The 16,458-nt window shown below is 42.3% G+C and overlaps 1 protein-coding gene across 8 annotated transcripts in view; it reads left to right on the forward strand.

Annotated features, from left to right (window-relative positions):
• Window positions 1–16,458, forward strand: part of Myo16 (myosin XVI) — a 509,596-nt gene that overhangs the window by 371,217 nt on the left and 121,921 nt on the right. For all 8 annotated transcript variants that reach the window (XM_031339016.1, XM_031339015.1, XM_031339017.1 and 5 more), the window contains 3 exons: window positions 1,245–1,417; window positions 4,851–4,928; window positions 5,230–5,435. In XM_031339016.1, the coding sequence (XP_031194876.1) occupies window positions 1,245–1,417; window positions 4,851–4,928; window positions 5,230–5,435 (457 nt within the window). The remainder of the gene's footprint in view (window positions 1–1,244; window positions 1,418–4,850; window positions 4,929–5,229; window positions 5,436–16,458) is intronic.

Consider the following 16,458-nt stretch of genomic DNA (forward strand, 5'->3'; position numbering starts at 1 on the left):
TTTGGAGGGGAAACTGGGAAAGGAGAAATTTACATGTAAATAAAGAAAATATCTAATAAAAAAAACTTGACAACAACAACAACAAAAATAAGATGCTGGTCTCTGCCTCATCAATGTGCAGTCTGGTCATGTGACTTAGAAGACAGAAAAGGGTCAACAAATGCTGTGACCCATATTTTTGGATAGTAATTTAAATGTATTTTAGACATTTCTCCTTTATAAAAAGATTTTTTATCATTTATATATGGGTCCCTTCTGTCTCTCACACATACACACATATAGCACACACACAAACACACAGACATATACACACATACACACATTTTATTGCATATGATACCCATTTAATTATTATATTTTTAAATGAGTGATACTTTATGCCTATTGTCTACATTATTATCTTGAGGTGGTTCCAAAAAATAAAACTTTAAGCTTAAAAGTTTCAAAGAATTCGTATTTCCAAATGTATTTACACATACAGAACAGTAATAGAAGGCTCCTCCCAGATTCTTGGCCAACACACACATTATTGTTTCTATGCTATTCAGAATATTCCTAGTCCAAAGCCCACTTGTTGGCACTCCAGCCTTACCTTGAGAAGCTGGTTAAGGTCTCATAACTCCAGACTTCTACGTATGAGTAGCCTGGTGTCTGAATGGTGGCAGAACCCCTTGCCTCTGCAGTTGAGCAGAGTCAGAGAGAGAGAGAGAGAGAGAGAGAGAGAGAGAGACTCTTTTGCTAATTTAACCAAATGACACATGCAACCAGTTGAGGCGGAGTCACCATAGGTGTTTAAATACTTCTCCGAACAAGGTTAGGACTTTTATAATATCTTCTGGATAAGATAGTTATTTTCTAGTAATGGGAAACTACAGCCAAAACTCATGTTTTTATTACTGTGTCAAGTGGACAAGAGCCTGTCAGGTCTGACCTGGTAAGATTCAGCGCTGACAGCCAAGACAAGAGGAAGCATACTCTTTAGAGAGCTACAAGCCATGAGCCACAAGTTGAGGTTGAGAAGCTGTGACCGAGACTCAAGCCAAGGACAATGAGAATCACTGTCCGCCTGGAAAAATGAATGCTGGTAGAAATATCATAGATCTCCGGAGGTGGGGTGGGGTGGGATGGGGATGTAGACTCCACTGTCCACACGGAATGCAGGAAGGGCGCTTCCATGGAGAGTGAGCCCAGCCTCTGCAGTGATCTTTAAGGCCATTTGTAATGTTCATCTATTTCTCTCCTAGCAAGTGAAAATGTCGTGATCAGTCATTTGTTCCAATCAAAACTGTCACAAACGGGATCGCTCATATCTTCCTACCCATCCTTTAAATTTGGAGGACACAAATCCACCCTGCTCAGTAAGAGAACCGCCTCTTCCATGGTTGGAGTAAACAAGAATTACCTAGAACTTAGCAAGGTAGGGGATTCCTTGTTCCCACTTGTGTTGTGTTTAACTTACTCTGCTCAGGTGCAGTCTCTTCCCCCGATAAAGGCACGGTTTTCATACAAGGTGAAGATGACAATGAAGATACAATGTCACACTCTAACAGAAGGCATTGAAGGGAAGATGCTGGGTTTTATTACAATGGGAAGATATTAGTGTTCTGACAAGGAATTAAAGGGAAAGATGTGGCAGGTTGCCTTTCTGTTGCAGGGGAGGAAGGAGCTTAGCCATCTTAACACTTCCAAGTCTCCTACATCACCGAGGGAAGTCAGGGCAGGAACCCAAGGCAGGAACCTGAAAGCAAGACCAGGAAGGAATGTTGCTTGCTCTCTTTCGGACTGCTCACTGACTTGTGCTTAGCTAGGTTTTTTCGTTCAGCACAGCCCAGAGCTTGCCCAAGAAAAGATGTTAGTCAGTGCCGTGGGCTCTCCTGCACTGACTAAGGCAGAGCCTCACAGACTAACCCAATAACAACAATCACTTGAGACCTTTGTCTGTCTGTCTGTCTGTTTTGGTTTTGGTTTTCAGGCACCTCTAGATAACTCTAGATAGCACTAACTAAGACAGGTAGTGTCTTAGGTTGTAACTGTGTAAGAGGACATGGAAAGCTTCAGTATACTGACAATTAGTGTGAACAATTTCATAGTGATATCGTCGTCTGTCTCTGTGACATCCTGCTCATTTTTTACCTCAATAGCCATCTCTTTGGATGGATGTAAAAGAACTTCAGGGTAATTAGTTTAGAAGAGATAACATAGTATCTTAACCCATTGACCTGATTACTTCCAAGGTTTGGGTCTGGAAATGATAAATTGTTATTTCTTTTATTTTCTCAGAACCGGAATGTTCCCACTGTGTGTTTGTGGACCTTGAGCTTGCTTTTGTGTTACATCATTTGTCAGTGTGTCTCTTCCACATATGTTGGATTTATGACTAAAGGTTCTGTTTCTAAAGGAAAACTAAAACCCCCATGCCGAGTTATTCAAGTGCTGCAGAAATGTCTGTGCACTCCTTTGTTTCTTGAGAGAACATAAGAGCAAAATGCTTTAACAAATCTCTTGCTTATGTCTACTAAAATATAGAGTGGGAGATGCATAATTTGGAAGGGGTTGAGAGCAATTGATTTTGAAAATATAACTACTGAGGCAGGTTGAAACATATCTTAGCTCTCCATTCAAAGGAAAACATGGTTTAAGATGCTGCCCTTTGTAGAATGACAGGTGTGTGGGAGTATATGTTTGTACTTGTGTGTATGTGAGTATGTGTTTCTGTGCATATACTATATGTGCATGTATATGTGCATGCATATATGTATATGCATGTGGATCTTTTGTATGTGTGTATGTGTAAGTAGTTACATGTGTGTGCTTGTGTTTCTGTATGTGTCTCTGCACATGGTTTGTATGTGCACATGCATATATGTATCTGTGCCTGTTCGTGTGTGTATCTATGTGTGTATATATATATATAAATATTTATAGATATGTATGTGCATACATGGGTATGTTTTTGTGTAAATGTGCCTAAGTATGTCCACTGTGTTTGTACATATACCTGTATGCATATATATGTGTGTGTCTGTATGTGTACATGTGTATTTCTGTATGTGTGCATGTGTACTTGTGTTTGTATGTGGGTGTATAGGTACCTGCTTCTGTATTTATGTATGTATGTGTGTGTGTATATATGTGCCTCTGTGTATGTGTGTATATATATACATATATATATATATCACATATATGCTTATGTGTGCCTGTGTGTATGTATATGTGTGTTTGTATATGTATGTGCCTCTGTGTGTGTGTGTGTGTGTGTGTGTGTGTGTGTTTGTGCCATTAGTCACCAGACCCCTAGGATCAGTGATCCCTGGTTACGTTGTAGAATTGGACGTGACAGGAATCCCATCTCACAGCCTAGCAAAAGCCATATCTACATTAAGAATCCAAGGGTTCCCTTGTGGAAAGCTTGATTCCAAGGGGCTTTTCATCCAGACTGTACATCAAAAGTAAGAAGTTTCCATTCACCTAATCTAAACCGTACATTTTAACCTCAGTTATTAAGCATCTGAGACCTGGGGACCTTTAGAATTTTCCCTGAAGGACTGGAGAGGAGAGATAATTCCCAGTAGCAAGCTGCCCAGAAAAAGAACCCTTGTGCACCACCTGTAGGGATGGAGATTTACTTTCATCAACTTTTCCTTAAATGCTCTGCTCCCCACTGCCCTTGCTTTACCCTTCAACCTACCCCGGCCCTTTTAAATCAATCCCTGGGCCAGAAACATGGAATTTTACCCATTCCTTAACTGGACATGACACTGGGCATTGAATTTGTGGAAATGGGTAGGTGCTGGCCAAGTGCTTCATTTTGCAATCCTTTGCTGGCCACAATGAATCCCTACCCTACATAGTTCATCCTAATGGAAGGAAATGAGCTGATGTCCTCATGGTACCAAACAGATGATTCTATCTCATTAGCTGCTGTCCTCATAGCACTACCAAACAGACGACTGTGTTTTATCAGAATTTTTTCTTCCATGGTGTTAAGTGGAATTGTTTTAGAGCAGTAGATATATTAGTCATTGTTCTGTGAAATGAAACATGGCATCGTTTAACCCTGGTGGGGTTTAATTAATTACCTCTTGCCCTTTAATTCTTCTTTACTCAATGTCACCATTGTCTCTGTTTTTAAAAGTTTTTTTCCATTATCACTCAATCTTTGCTACACATGTTATTTTTTAAGAGTTACTTTTATTATTTACTGAAGAAGACAGTCTTCTGTCCTTTTTCAAGAAGTACCTTCCCAACCTACTCCTTTCAGCAATTAAAAACAAGAAATAGAGAAAGGGAAAGAAAAACACAAGAATGTGTCCAACCCACACCCCTGTATTATAACTGCCTTGAAGTTAAGAGAGCAGAGTAACAGCTGGAAGAACACAGTTATAACAAAGTAGAAGTAACAGCTAGAAGAACACAGTTAGAACAAAGTAGAAGTAACAGCAAGAAGAACACAGTTAGAACAAAGTAGCATATTTTTGCCCCAGGATGAGCTACATCTCACGACTGATGTGAATGGCTAGTAAACAGGCAGGGGACTGCAGGGAAGCTCCTCTACTGGACTAATCTAAGTTTACTATGAGATTAAGATGGGAGACAGGCAGGTGGTGAGTCTGCTTTACCTAAGAATACCAGTGTGAAAAGCCAGCAGCAAAGACTGTTACCTTACTCACAGCTGCCCATTTCCCAAATCTGTGGCAACACAAAAGCCCTTTGGTTCTGACTTTTTATGACCTCTTGTTTTTTGTATTTGTCTGTAAGTGTATTAACATGAACATAAAGTTTAGTTTCTCTTTTTTTCCTCCTAAACCAGAAGCTAATAAGATAAATCTGTCCTCCTTGCCCCCTTACAGTTAAAAAAGAAGGCAACTTCCACATTCCTACAAAGACTGGAACGCGGAGACCCCGCCACCACTGCATCACAACTCACTGTGAGTGACCTTCACAGTCAAAAGCTTCCTGTTTGTTTCCAATGTAATGTGTTAATGTGACAGTTTCTTTTCTGTTTTTAAAACCTTGAGTACCTTCAGAAGAAAGGCCACACACACTCACACACACACACACACACAACACACACACACTTGTTTATACACACACATGCTGAACCAGTGCATAATACACAAACACATCATGGATTGGGTTCAGAGACCCCTGTTTAAAAAAAATAAAACTGCTTTGTCCGCCCACCTACTGTCTCTCCTGGGAGTCAGCTACATTCTCCTCTTCCCATAGAAATCTCTGGCAGACATCACTTCGAAGCTACAGAGGGGAAGCACACACTTCATCCTTTGCATCAAGCCCAATACCTCTCAGCTGCCTGGTGTGTTCGATCACTTCTACGTGTCGGCCCAACTGCAGTACCTTGGTGTCCTGGGGCTGGTGAGGCTGTTCCGCTGTGGGTACCCAGTGCGGCCTTCCTTCGAGGACTTCCTATCCAGGTCAGTCTGGAACTGTTGCTCTGCTCTCTGTGGAGATGCCACACTGATGCTATTTCAGCTTCCATTTGGAGCATGAGGCTCAGTGGTTCTGCCCTGCCCTGCTCCCGTGTGCAAAGAGAATCTGGGAGGCAGTGAAGGGTGTCAACAGAGCTTGTATAAAAAGTGACCAACCTTGCTGAGGACGGGACTTTGAAAAGCATTCAGTTCCTGTCATGTGTGGCTATCCATGGACTTACGACCTATACAGTGTTTGCATAGCATTCATTGCTATGATTAGTATAAATTTGGCTATTTTTTCCTTTGTCTTGTATGAAGAAAATAGAGTTTAGATGAAGGTTACCAAACAACACAGGTGGGTCCTTCTTTGTATAAATGGAACTTTACTGGGATGTAGCAGGACTATCTATTAGCATGTTATTTGTAGCCATTTTTTTCATTGTAATGGTCACAGAGATGATAAACACAGTGCAAAACATAGCTAAGGCATTTTATGATTTGGCCCTATAGGAAAGTTTGTTGACTCCCTCTATTAGATCACTTCAAATCAAAAGCATTATATGCCCCAAACAGTGCACAGACAAGGAGCATGTCGGGAAACATGATCTTGCCTCTTCTTGGACGTATTTTTACCACAGCAGCTTGCCAGGAGTACTCACAGCTGCCCCAAAGCTGTGACAGGCTTTCAGGCTATGTATCTGCCTAAGTATTGTGTGATGTTTGTCTATGCGTGTTGTGGGAGCATATGTCTGTTCCAGTGGTGTGTAAGTGTATGTGCACATGACAGATTGACATCAGGTGTCTTCCTTCCTTTATTTTCCACCTTATTTTGTGAGCCTGGGCATCACAGTGAACACGGAACTGTGGCAGCAGAGGACTCCTAACACACAGAGGTCAAGCAGCCACCTTCCCAGCCCATCTGTTCATAAACCTTAGTCTGAGTTTAAGAAGATAAAAAAATCTAAATAAGTCAGCTTTACAGAAAGTACCTCATGAATATTAATTTATCTTACAAATACATGCTAATGTCACTCTTCCAGTCTGGAGCTCTAGTCTACTGCATTGCTATGACTCTGTATCTTGGAGATGCTCACAGTCTAGTAGTCAGATGCATGCATGCACAGCTGACAGCAGAGAGCTGGATAGACAGAATGTGTATCTGTGTCGCAGAAGCACAGAGGGAGGCCACACAGAGCTGGCTTTCAGGTGAAGTCAGTATTAATCTTGGTAAAGATAATATTAATGCTAATTACTATTTAATAGACATGCAATGCCATAATTTATAGAGGATAATTGCAAAGTTGGTAATCAGATATGAGTAATCTAAGCCTAGACATGAGTGAGGTTTATGGGATTTGGATAGAAGTGGGGGTGCATATTATTGGTTACTGTTCATTAGCATATATCTTCATCTATCTTTGCCTATTTCATAAGCAGAAATCAAATCAGTCTTCATGGATATATAGTTTTAAAATGGGTATTATTTTTTCATGCATTTAATTGGCTTGTTAGAGGCCAGCCCTTCTATATCATTAAGTTCAAGTAGTCTTTGGGTAAATGAGCTGTAAACCTGCCCATAAGTAGGTTTTTTGTTTGTTTGTTTATTTTGTTTTGTTTTGTTTTAAGATGAAAGATTTATACTAACCACTTGTTGGGCGGTGGTGGCGCATGCCTTTAATCCCAGCACTTGGGAGGCAGAGGCAGGTGGATTTCTGAGTTTGAGGCCAGCCTGGTCTACAGAGTGAGTTCCAGGACAGCCAGGGCTATACAGAGAAACCCTGTCTCAAAAAAACCAAAAAAAAAAAAAAAAAAAAAAAAAAAAGATTTATACCAACCAAAGAAAAACCAGAGTATCTATACATAAGTTTAAAACTAAGAGTCCTCCCAAATGTACCCTGGACCTTCAGGATGTGACCAACGTGGGCTGAAATTCCAAGCTCTGGGTTATAGTTCTAGCCATGACTCATTACCAAAGGCATAATGGCAGTTCTGTCTATAGACCAGAGAAGATCATATTCCAGCATACTGTTACCTTTCAAGGTCATGTGTCTAGATACATTATAGTTTGGTCAGTGGGACTAACTTTATTTCCAGCTCAAAAGAGACCCATCCCATGCACATCAGAATCCCTATCAGACCACATCCGAGCTTCAAATCCTTCATATTCTGAAGCTTGATGTGAATCCTGTGAATGAGTGCCTCCAACAGCTGGCCAGAAATATTGAAGTTAATGCCTGGTAGGCATTGCTCTGAAAACTCTGATGTTATCTCTTGAGAAAATTGTTGTTTTGCTTTGATATTGCCTTCGAAATGCCAATTCCTTTTTTAAAAAATTACAGAAAGTATAAAGTATTCAGCTAACCCAAACTCCACCCTATCCAAACATCAATTAGCCAAGCTTCACAGGGAATCTTTCCCCAAGTTTGAGATGTTCTGTGGCCCAAGCAGCAGGATCCATCCACCCACAGCAACAGCGCATTTCTGGCATTTGCTGGTTTGTTTAGTGGGGCTGTCTTAGGGACATGGTGTCAATCAAGTTCTGTATTAAGGCATCCCTCAGAGATCCTCCAGGCAACTTTATTCTTCATCCTAATGCTTATCGCAACAAGCAGACATCTTGAATTGCTGTGTCCCTACAGAATAGTGTGGGTGGGGGTCATAACTCCATGTGTGTGGTATTATACATCATGGTGATTTGAAATTTATTTTATTTTGCCTCTTGTATTTGCATACATTTCTGTCAGAGCCTACCTTAATAAAAACAGATTATGCAATTAACCTTTTGAAATTAAGTACAGGTTTTTCACATCTATGCTTCTCTTAAGATAATGGCTTCTGGGGGGGAACCATTTCTATTAGCAAGCCTTGTTGGCAGTAAATAAATATCTTCAGGATCCAGACATGTAACTTGATGGTGAGTGCCTAGCATGTATGAGGCCCCTGGTTTAATTCCTAACACACACACACACACACACACACACACATACACACACACACACGTCTTCAGACAAAACCTGCCATACAACATTTACTGAATCTCAATTTAGAGTGAATTTTTTGAATAACAAAATAAAAGCCATATTTTTGAATTTATATTAGACAAATATAAATTTGGGTATAGAAAATGCTGTGTGAGTTATTCTCTGCATTCCTTTCAGCATCATCTTATCTCAGAGGAATGTGATTTCCTCTTGTCTTTATTTTGAATGGCTGAGCAGAAATGAAATTATTAACTTATTTCAACAGAAATGTGTCACCACCTCTCTGAATGTGACAAAAACATTGATCTACAGAGATATTACCAACCTCTGTGGAACTTGACTAACCCACAATCAAAACAGCCCTGTCAGAGAGCCAATGTGATTTAATACTCCGGGCATATTCAGAGGATCACCTGCACTCTGAAATGACCCCGGGCAAGACAGCAGCACAATCAAAACCAAGACCTGGAGGCAGAATTTAGTAGAAATCATTTTCTGGTGAAATTCCAGATAGCAGCTTATGCCTCTTCTGTGCAAAGCAGAACTCCTTGTATTCTACTTAAATGCCATCATAGAATAGCTCTCCTCTGGCCACGGTGAACTTAACTATTAGAGAGCTAAAAGCCACCAAAGCAAAAGGCTTCCCATGTATGAAAGCTATGCTCACCCCAAAGTCGCAGGTAAAACATGGTCCGATTTTGCAGTTTGGAAATAAACAGCTGCTCGCCTGTGCAACATTCATGATTTTTGAATTCCAACATGATGGTAGATTGACAAATACAGACAAGAAGGTCTTGGTTGCTGGGTTGAAGACACAGTGCTCAGTTTGCTTTCTATTGCTATAACAAAATGCCACCGTCAGAAGCAAGCTGTGGTTATTCTTGTTATGTGGCTCATCATGATGGGAATCAGGGCAAAACTTCAAGGCAGGAACCTAGAGATCAGAACTGAAGCCCAGGTCATAGAGGAACACTGCTTACCGGCTTTCCTCAAGCCTTTCTCACTTTGCTTTTTTATACAACCCATACTTGCCTGGGGACAGCACCAGACACAACAGGCTAGGTCCTCCCACATTAGTCATTAATTGAGAAAATGCCCCCAGACATTCTGGTTTTTTTTAAATTATTATTAGATATTTTCTTTATTTTCATTTCAAATGCTCTCCCCTTTCCTGGTTTCCCCTCCAAAAGCCACCTGCCCCTTACCCTCTCCCCCTGCTTACCGACCCATCCCTCTCTTGCTTCCTGGTCCTGGCATTCCCCTATACTGGAGCATGGAGCCATCTCAGAACCAAGGACCTCTCCTCCCATTGATGTCCAACAAGGCCATCCTCTGCTACATATGCAGCTGGAGCCATGGGTCTCTCCATGTGTACTCTTTGGTCAGTGGTTTAGTCCCTGGGATCTCTGGGGGTACTGGTTGGTTCATATTGTTGTTCCCCCTATGGAGCTGCGAGCTCCTTCAGTTCCTTGGGTCCTTTCTCTAGCTCCTCCATTGGGGACCTGTGCTCCATCCAATGGGTGGCTGAGAGCATCCACCTCTGTATTTGTCAGGCACTGGCAAGGCCTTTCAGGAGACAGCCATATCAGGCTCCTACAAAGGATAATAGATGGGAAATGCCAACACAAGGAGGGAAACTATACCCCAGAAAAGCAAGAAAGTAATCTTCTTTCAGCGAACCCCCAGATGTTCTTACAGGCCGTTCTGATAGAGGCATAGCATCCAACATGCCATCCAAAGAGCTTCCCTTCAGTTTCAGGCTCTTTATGGAGGGCTTACTTGTCACTACTTTGCACTCTAAGGAGCCTAGTGTGTACCATTGCTACATGGGTGTGTCCCTTGCCTTTAGCAAGAGTGACTGCTGAGTCTCTATTTCAAGAACTTTCTTTGTTCATGTCTATTACTTCAATTTGTGAGACACTCTAGCATGGTTTTGTAAGTCAGTTCTCACCAACTTATTCTATAGACCACCACTACCAAACTCCCAACAATCTAAAGTGTGTGCTTTATAATAGCAAAGCTTTTGTTATATATGATTTGGGGCTTAGCAGAAGCAGGGTTCAGCTCAAATCAGCTGTGAGTTTGGTCTTTGGTTCATGACAGAATCAGAACCCACTTGGTGAGCAAGAAGGAAAAAAAATGGGTCTATTGTTCTCTCAAATTCCACTGAAGCAGCACCCACAGGGTGGAACAAGACTGTGCCCACAAGAAGGCTATGTAAAGCACACAGGAGTGTGAACATCCTAACTTCACCTTGTTAGTCTATCTCAAAACTTACTGTCGTAGAAACAAAAACTCACTCTTCCTCCCTGTTCAGTCTTCTGGGACGAGTGGGTTCTTTCCTATTGACATGGCCAGGAGAGCTGGTTCAGGGGCAAGAGCATTTCTTCACCTACATGTTTGGAATCTAGTGGCCCCACTATGGGCAATCCCTTCAGCAGAGAAGCCCGTATTTCCTACCTTGGAAAGAGCATCCAAGGGGTAAGAAAGGAAGCTTTGCTCCTACTCTGTTAAGTACAGCAAGTCGTCCTTCTGTCCTGTGAGGATGATGGCTGCCGCTGGTACAGACCTTTTCCTTAGGATAGAAGGGACTGATGTGGTAATGTTGGGGCAAGGTGCTATATCCGCTTAAAGGGACACGAGGGTTCATATGGAAGCAAAGGAACTCCCTCTGCAGCCAGACCTCAGGTGTGAACTGACTACTGATTCTTATCATTTCCCTGGGCTGGAAAACATCACACTAATGTGTGTTTATGACATTATAGAATAGAAGGAAGAAATCAGCAAAGGCCATGTCACCTCCGTCAATAAAGCTAGGCCAGCATGAGTACCCAAGTGCAACTGAGCTCCCATATGAAAGAGCTGGGAACGGTAAGTAATGCTTGTAATGCCAGCTCTGGGGAGGCAGACAGGCAGGTGCTTGGAGCTCAACAGATAGCATGGCTAGTCTACTTAGAGAGCACGGGGTGTCTCAAATGTTTCCAGGGGAATGACATCCAAGGATGACCTCTGGCCCACAGACTCCCACTCTCATGTATACCCAAAACAACCTAAGAGCAAGCATGCATGTGCACGTGTGCGCACGCGCGCGTGCACACACACACACACACACACACACATTCTCACACATAGTTAAAGAACTTTTCTTGTCTGTCCCTGGCCATCCTGCCCAGTGATCTCATTAATACTCCGCATACTCAACGATCCATGTTGCTTTACAGTATGCTGTCCTTCAAGTGCCCGAGACGCATGGACCCTCCTCTCTTCCAGAGAGATCCTGTCTCTCTTTTCCTTCTCCTCAGTGTCTGTCCTATTCTGGGATCAGGAATCTTTGGTGGTCTGTGGCCAGGTAGTGCTGGTGTGGCAGGGCTCTGCAGAGGATTGCTTATGTTTGGCAGTGAGTGGCAGCCACTGTCATTGAAGAGAGAGGCTTATACTTAATGAGGTGACCGTGTTTGGAAAGGACAGAGGACTTGACCCATGAGAACCCCAGGATGACTATATTATGCTTGGCCTGGGGAGGACCAAGATCTGTGTTTTCAGATTGACACTGGGAAATATCCCACCTGGAAATAGTGTGAATCCTTCAGCTTGTCTAGGCCACATGGGCTGATCAAAGGCTGCGCTGGGAAGGGCAGAGCCACACAGTGCACAGGGCATTGCGCAGGGCAGGGGAGAGGACAGAAGGAAAACATACAGAAGTTGATAGATTCAAGTCAAGGGCAGCAACCATGCAGTGAAGCAGGCAGTCTGTGCCAAAACTTTCTCAAAGTGTCCTTGTGGCAGGCTGGAGGTGCCAGCCCCTTCTAACACATCTTTAAAAGAAATGGGATTTATAAGGTCAGGGGATATTAAACCTGAAAGTTTGGATTGGCAAATGATATGCTTTCTTACAAAGTGGTATGGCCAAATCTGTTGTGCTTATGTAGGATTTAGTGTAACTGGAATAAGGAAGGCCTTTAGGTTATTGAAATGTAAACTAAGCGAGATGCTTATGTAATGGCTGGAAATTCATTTCGATGTAAGTCTAATCAAGTGTATCTTTATTCATAGCTAGGTTCACTGCTCTGTGGATTGTGGGTCAGCACCTCTATAATCTGCTCCAACTGTCTGCAGAGCCTGTCTGCAGAGTTCCCAAAAGTAAGCATAGAAACCTCACAGGTATAGAAACCTCACAGGCCCTGTGCTGGGCTCAGCTGTGGCACAGGCAGCGTGGAAGTAAACAGGAGAGAGAGAGGTGTTCAGTATGCCAGCACGAGCAGGATGTGTGGGTGTGGCCTAATGAGAGCGCAGCTAACCACCTATGTAGACTCCCTCTCTTTTCCAGATAGGATTGTACAAAGTATCCTTATAAATGGAACAGATAATGACAGGAGGCTGTGTCGTTGCTACTGTTTTCTTGTTTTCAGTACTTGAGGCCATGGCATGCTCAGAGGACGCCCTACCACTATAGCTGAGCCTGCCAGGAGCAACTTCAGCACTCACCCTTGCAGTCTGGCTCAGACCCCAACTGCTACTCTTTCAAGTTTTATTATCCCACTGGGACAGTGCTCATTCATTCATCATTCATTTCTTCATTACTTATTCATTCATTCTTTCCCTTGTACAAGCTTTTCCTGAGTCAGAATGCTGCTGTAACTTGGGCTCGCTACAAGCCGTAGCCTTGTGGTCACTGTGTTTCATGGAGAAGCCCTTTAGGATAATTATTGATGTTATAAAAATAATATGTAATTACTAATCATCGTCACAGGGGCCAGAGCAGAAGCTCAATAGTAGAGCACTTGCCTAGCATGGCCTAGGCCATGGGTTCAGTCCCTAGTACTGCCAGAAAAGTAATAAAGAAAACCATGCACTTGAGGTTGTCTCGACAATACTTTCCTGCGCTATGGAGGTGGTTCAGTGGGTAAAGTGCTCTCTGTAAAAATGTAAGGACCTGAGTTTGTATCTACAGCATCCATGTGAAAGCTGGGCATGGCAACACATATCTATAACCCCTGCTCTAGAAAATGAGGGACAAGACAGAAGGGTCCCAGGGCCTCACTGTCAAGCCATTCTAGAGGAATCTATGAGATCTGGGGCCTCAAAGACATTTGGAAACATAAGGTGGAGAGCAGTGAACGGAGATGCCTAGAATTGACCTCTGACCTCCACACACCCCTTTGCACCTATTCATACCCCACGAGTAAACACACATGCAAATAACAAAATATGATTGTTATGTGTTTTTCCTAAATAAGAGTCACCTTCTACAGTGGCCCTTCATCCTTTGTGAGCAATCTGCTGCCTCACTGGGCAGCCACTGGAAACATGGATAAGCAGAGTTTATACTCTAGTCCTTGTTCAACAGTCCATCACTGTATCAATCTCAAGGTTGTAAAGACATTCCATTCCTCACCCTGAGCCTTGTCTAGAGTTGTCTAAAAGAGTTTATCAAGGATTCTATGCCCAGAATAAATGCAAATGTTACAATGAAACAAAAGAGCAACTCTGACCAAAGAAGGTAGTTTCCCAGGGACTCCCAATATTTGACTAAATCTTTAGTCTTTAAGACTCTGGTGAAAAACAGACATTTGAAGAGCAACATATTTTATAAAGTGCAGAGATGCTCAGCTCCAGAAGTAAAATTCCAGATGGGCTCATCCTCCTTCTCTGAAGTGAAAGTGCAGAGCGGGCATGCACAGGCTGGGCTCTTGTCTCTGCGTTCCCCTTTGTCTTTGTCTTTGGCCCAGTCTTAGTTCATCAGGCTCCAGGCATTGTGGCTGAGCATAGAGGTTGTAAGTCTATCTATGTCTTTGCTAAATTCCTCACTTTCTGCCATTCCCAGCAGAGAGTTTGGTGTTGGGAAAAGGCTGCTCAATGCCAGTCACGAGGCAGCTGAGAGGTTGACAGCAAATACCCATTGTGTGGACTACACATGAATGGCCGATGTAATTTTCTGTGCAGTTTCCTTGTGGAGCTCTGTATCTTGTCTTTGAAACATAATACTTACTGATACCTCATAGTGAATGTACTAATGGTGGCATGGTTATTATTGCCTAAATAGGTTAAAAATGTTTACTTTGGTTCTGACTATTCCTCCATAGAATTGTTCATTAAATGTTGTAGGTCCCAATAGTCCTGTTGTGTCTGCAGTTTATTTAGCAATATTCCCACTTTGAAACAAATATCCTGATCCATTATCTGAGATTTCTGGCCACATAGTAACCAGACAGACACTTAAGAATTCATACTTCCACTCTATATGGAAAAGGGGGCTGCATTTTCTGCTTCTCAGCTTTTTGAAATGCTTAATGAACCAGATGCATGCAATGCTATGCTGTGAGGTTAGAGATTAATTTGTGCACCAAGAATATTTTTAACAATAAAAACATCATATCACAAGAGATATTGTATTGATCTCATATTTATGTAAAAGACTATTTTTAACTTATGGAAAGATCACAAGCAGAGCTGACCCACTTTGCAGAAAACCACACAAAATGCAGAATGCTCTGAAGGCCTGCAAGTCCCCACCTCACAAGACTAAAAACTTACCTCTATGACAGCTTAATTAGTATATGAATGAAAGTCATCTACTTTTTAGGAGTATTTAAGTTGAGAGTAAAAGTAATTTGTTTTCTTATCAAGAAATCTATAATCTTACGAAAACATATCGTTTCAAAGTAAAATGATTGTATTTGTAAACTATCTTTTTTCGAAGATCACCCATTTTTGACAAAATTATTTACATCTCTGTAGAACCTGAATCTTTGGCAATACAACACTGAATAATTCAAAACTACCTTTAATATGCTCAAAACAATGACATTAGCAGGACAGTGAATGCTATTGAGAGTTCTGAGAAAAATATATATATATATTAAGCAAGAGAATCTATGGTAAAATGATTGGCGTTGTGCAAACAGTCTCAACTGGTGAGCACATGGAGAGAAGGCCAGAGCAACCTTTCCCAACCTTTGATGGTCAGGACACTAACTATGAAGCAGAATATCAAAGCAAACATGGGTGAAAGTCATCTGCTTTATTTTGAGGGACCTTCTATGAGGCCATCCCAAGAGTCAGAAATAGAATCCGACATTTATTCATTAGAGATAATAAAGTAATGATGATCTACCAATACAGGGAAACAAAATTGCACCTTTGCTGTCTTGTTTGCATTAAGGGTGACCTGAACTTCAAGTCTGACCTTCGTGGAATTACCAGGAAGAATCCTTTAAAAAGTAGCCATCACATAGGGATGCAGAGGGATAGCTTGCACTTGGGGCAGGCACACTTCTAGAATGATCCTTTCTAACCCAACATACCTCACCATAAAATCCTTGCAGTAAGTACGTCCCCACCCTTGAATTAAACAGCTCAGAACATAACGAGGCACAGCTACATGCCGACTTCTGATCCTGGATCATGCTTTGGTTATGACTTCCAATGAAGAGAACACACTCTGATCACATCCCAAATGCCTTCATTGTTTTTCCATTGCTGTGACAAAATGTCTAACAATGACAACTTAAGGACACAAAGATTCACTTGGCTATTCTGAGAGTGAAGCCTATCATGGGCAGCTCTCCCGGGAGGGTAGAGTCCAGCATGGCCATCTCTCCTGGGGTGTAGCCCACTGTGAGTGGCTCTCCCATGGGTGGCATCCCACATGAGTGGCTCTCCTGAGGGTGGAGCCTACCATGGACTGCTCTCCCAGGGGTGGAGTCCACTGTGGGTGGCTCTTCTGGAGGTGGAGCTCTCCCAGGGGTGGAGTCTACCGTGGGCAGGAAAACATGCAGGTGGGAATGCAGGACAGCCGGTGACATTGTGTCTGGAAGCAGAGGTGACACTGTCAATCAGCTCTCTTTCTGTTTTTCTCTTAGCCTTTGGGATAATGTGGACATTTCATTCCTTCTTAAAAGGGGGAACCAAATATCCACGGAAGGAGTTGCAGAGATTAACTATGGAGCAGAGACTGAAGAAAGGACAAGCCAGCCCAAATATAGCTATCTCCTGAGAGGCTCTGACAGTATCTGACTAATACAGATATAGAGGCTCACAGCCAT

Source organism: Mastomys coucha, unplaced genomic scaffold (assembly GCF_008632895.1).
Source record: "Mastomys coucha isolate ucsf_1 unplaced genomic scaffold, UCSF_Mcou_1 pScaffold22, whole genome shotgun sequence".
Lineage (NCBI taxonomy): Eukaryota > Metazoa > Chordata > Mammalia > Rodentia > Muridae > Mastomys > Mastomys coucha.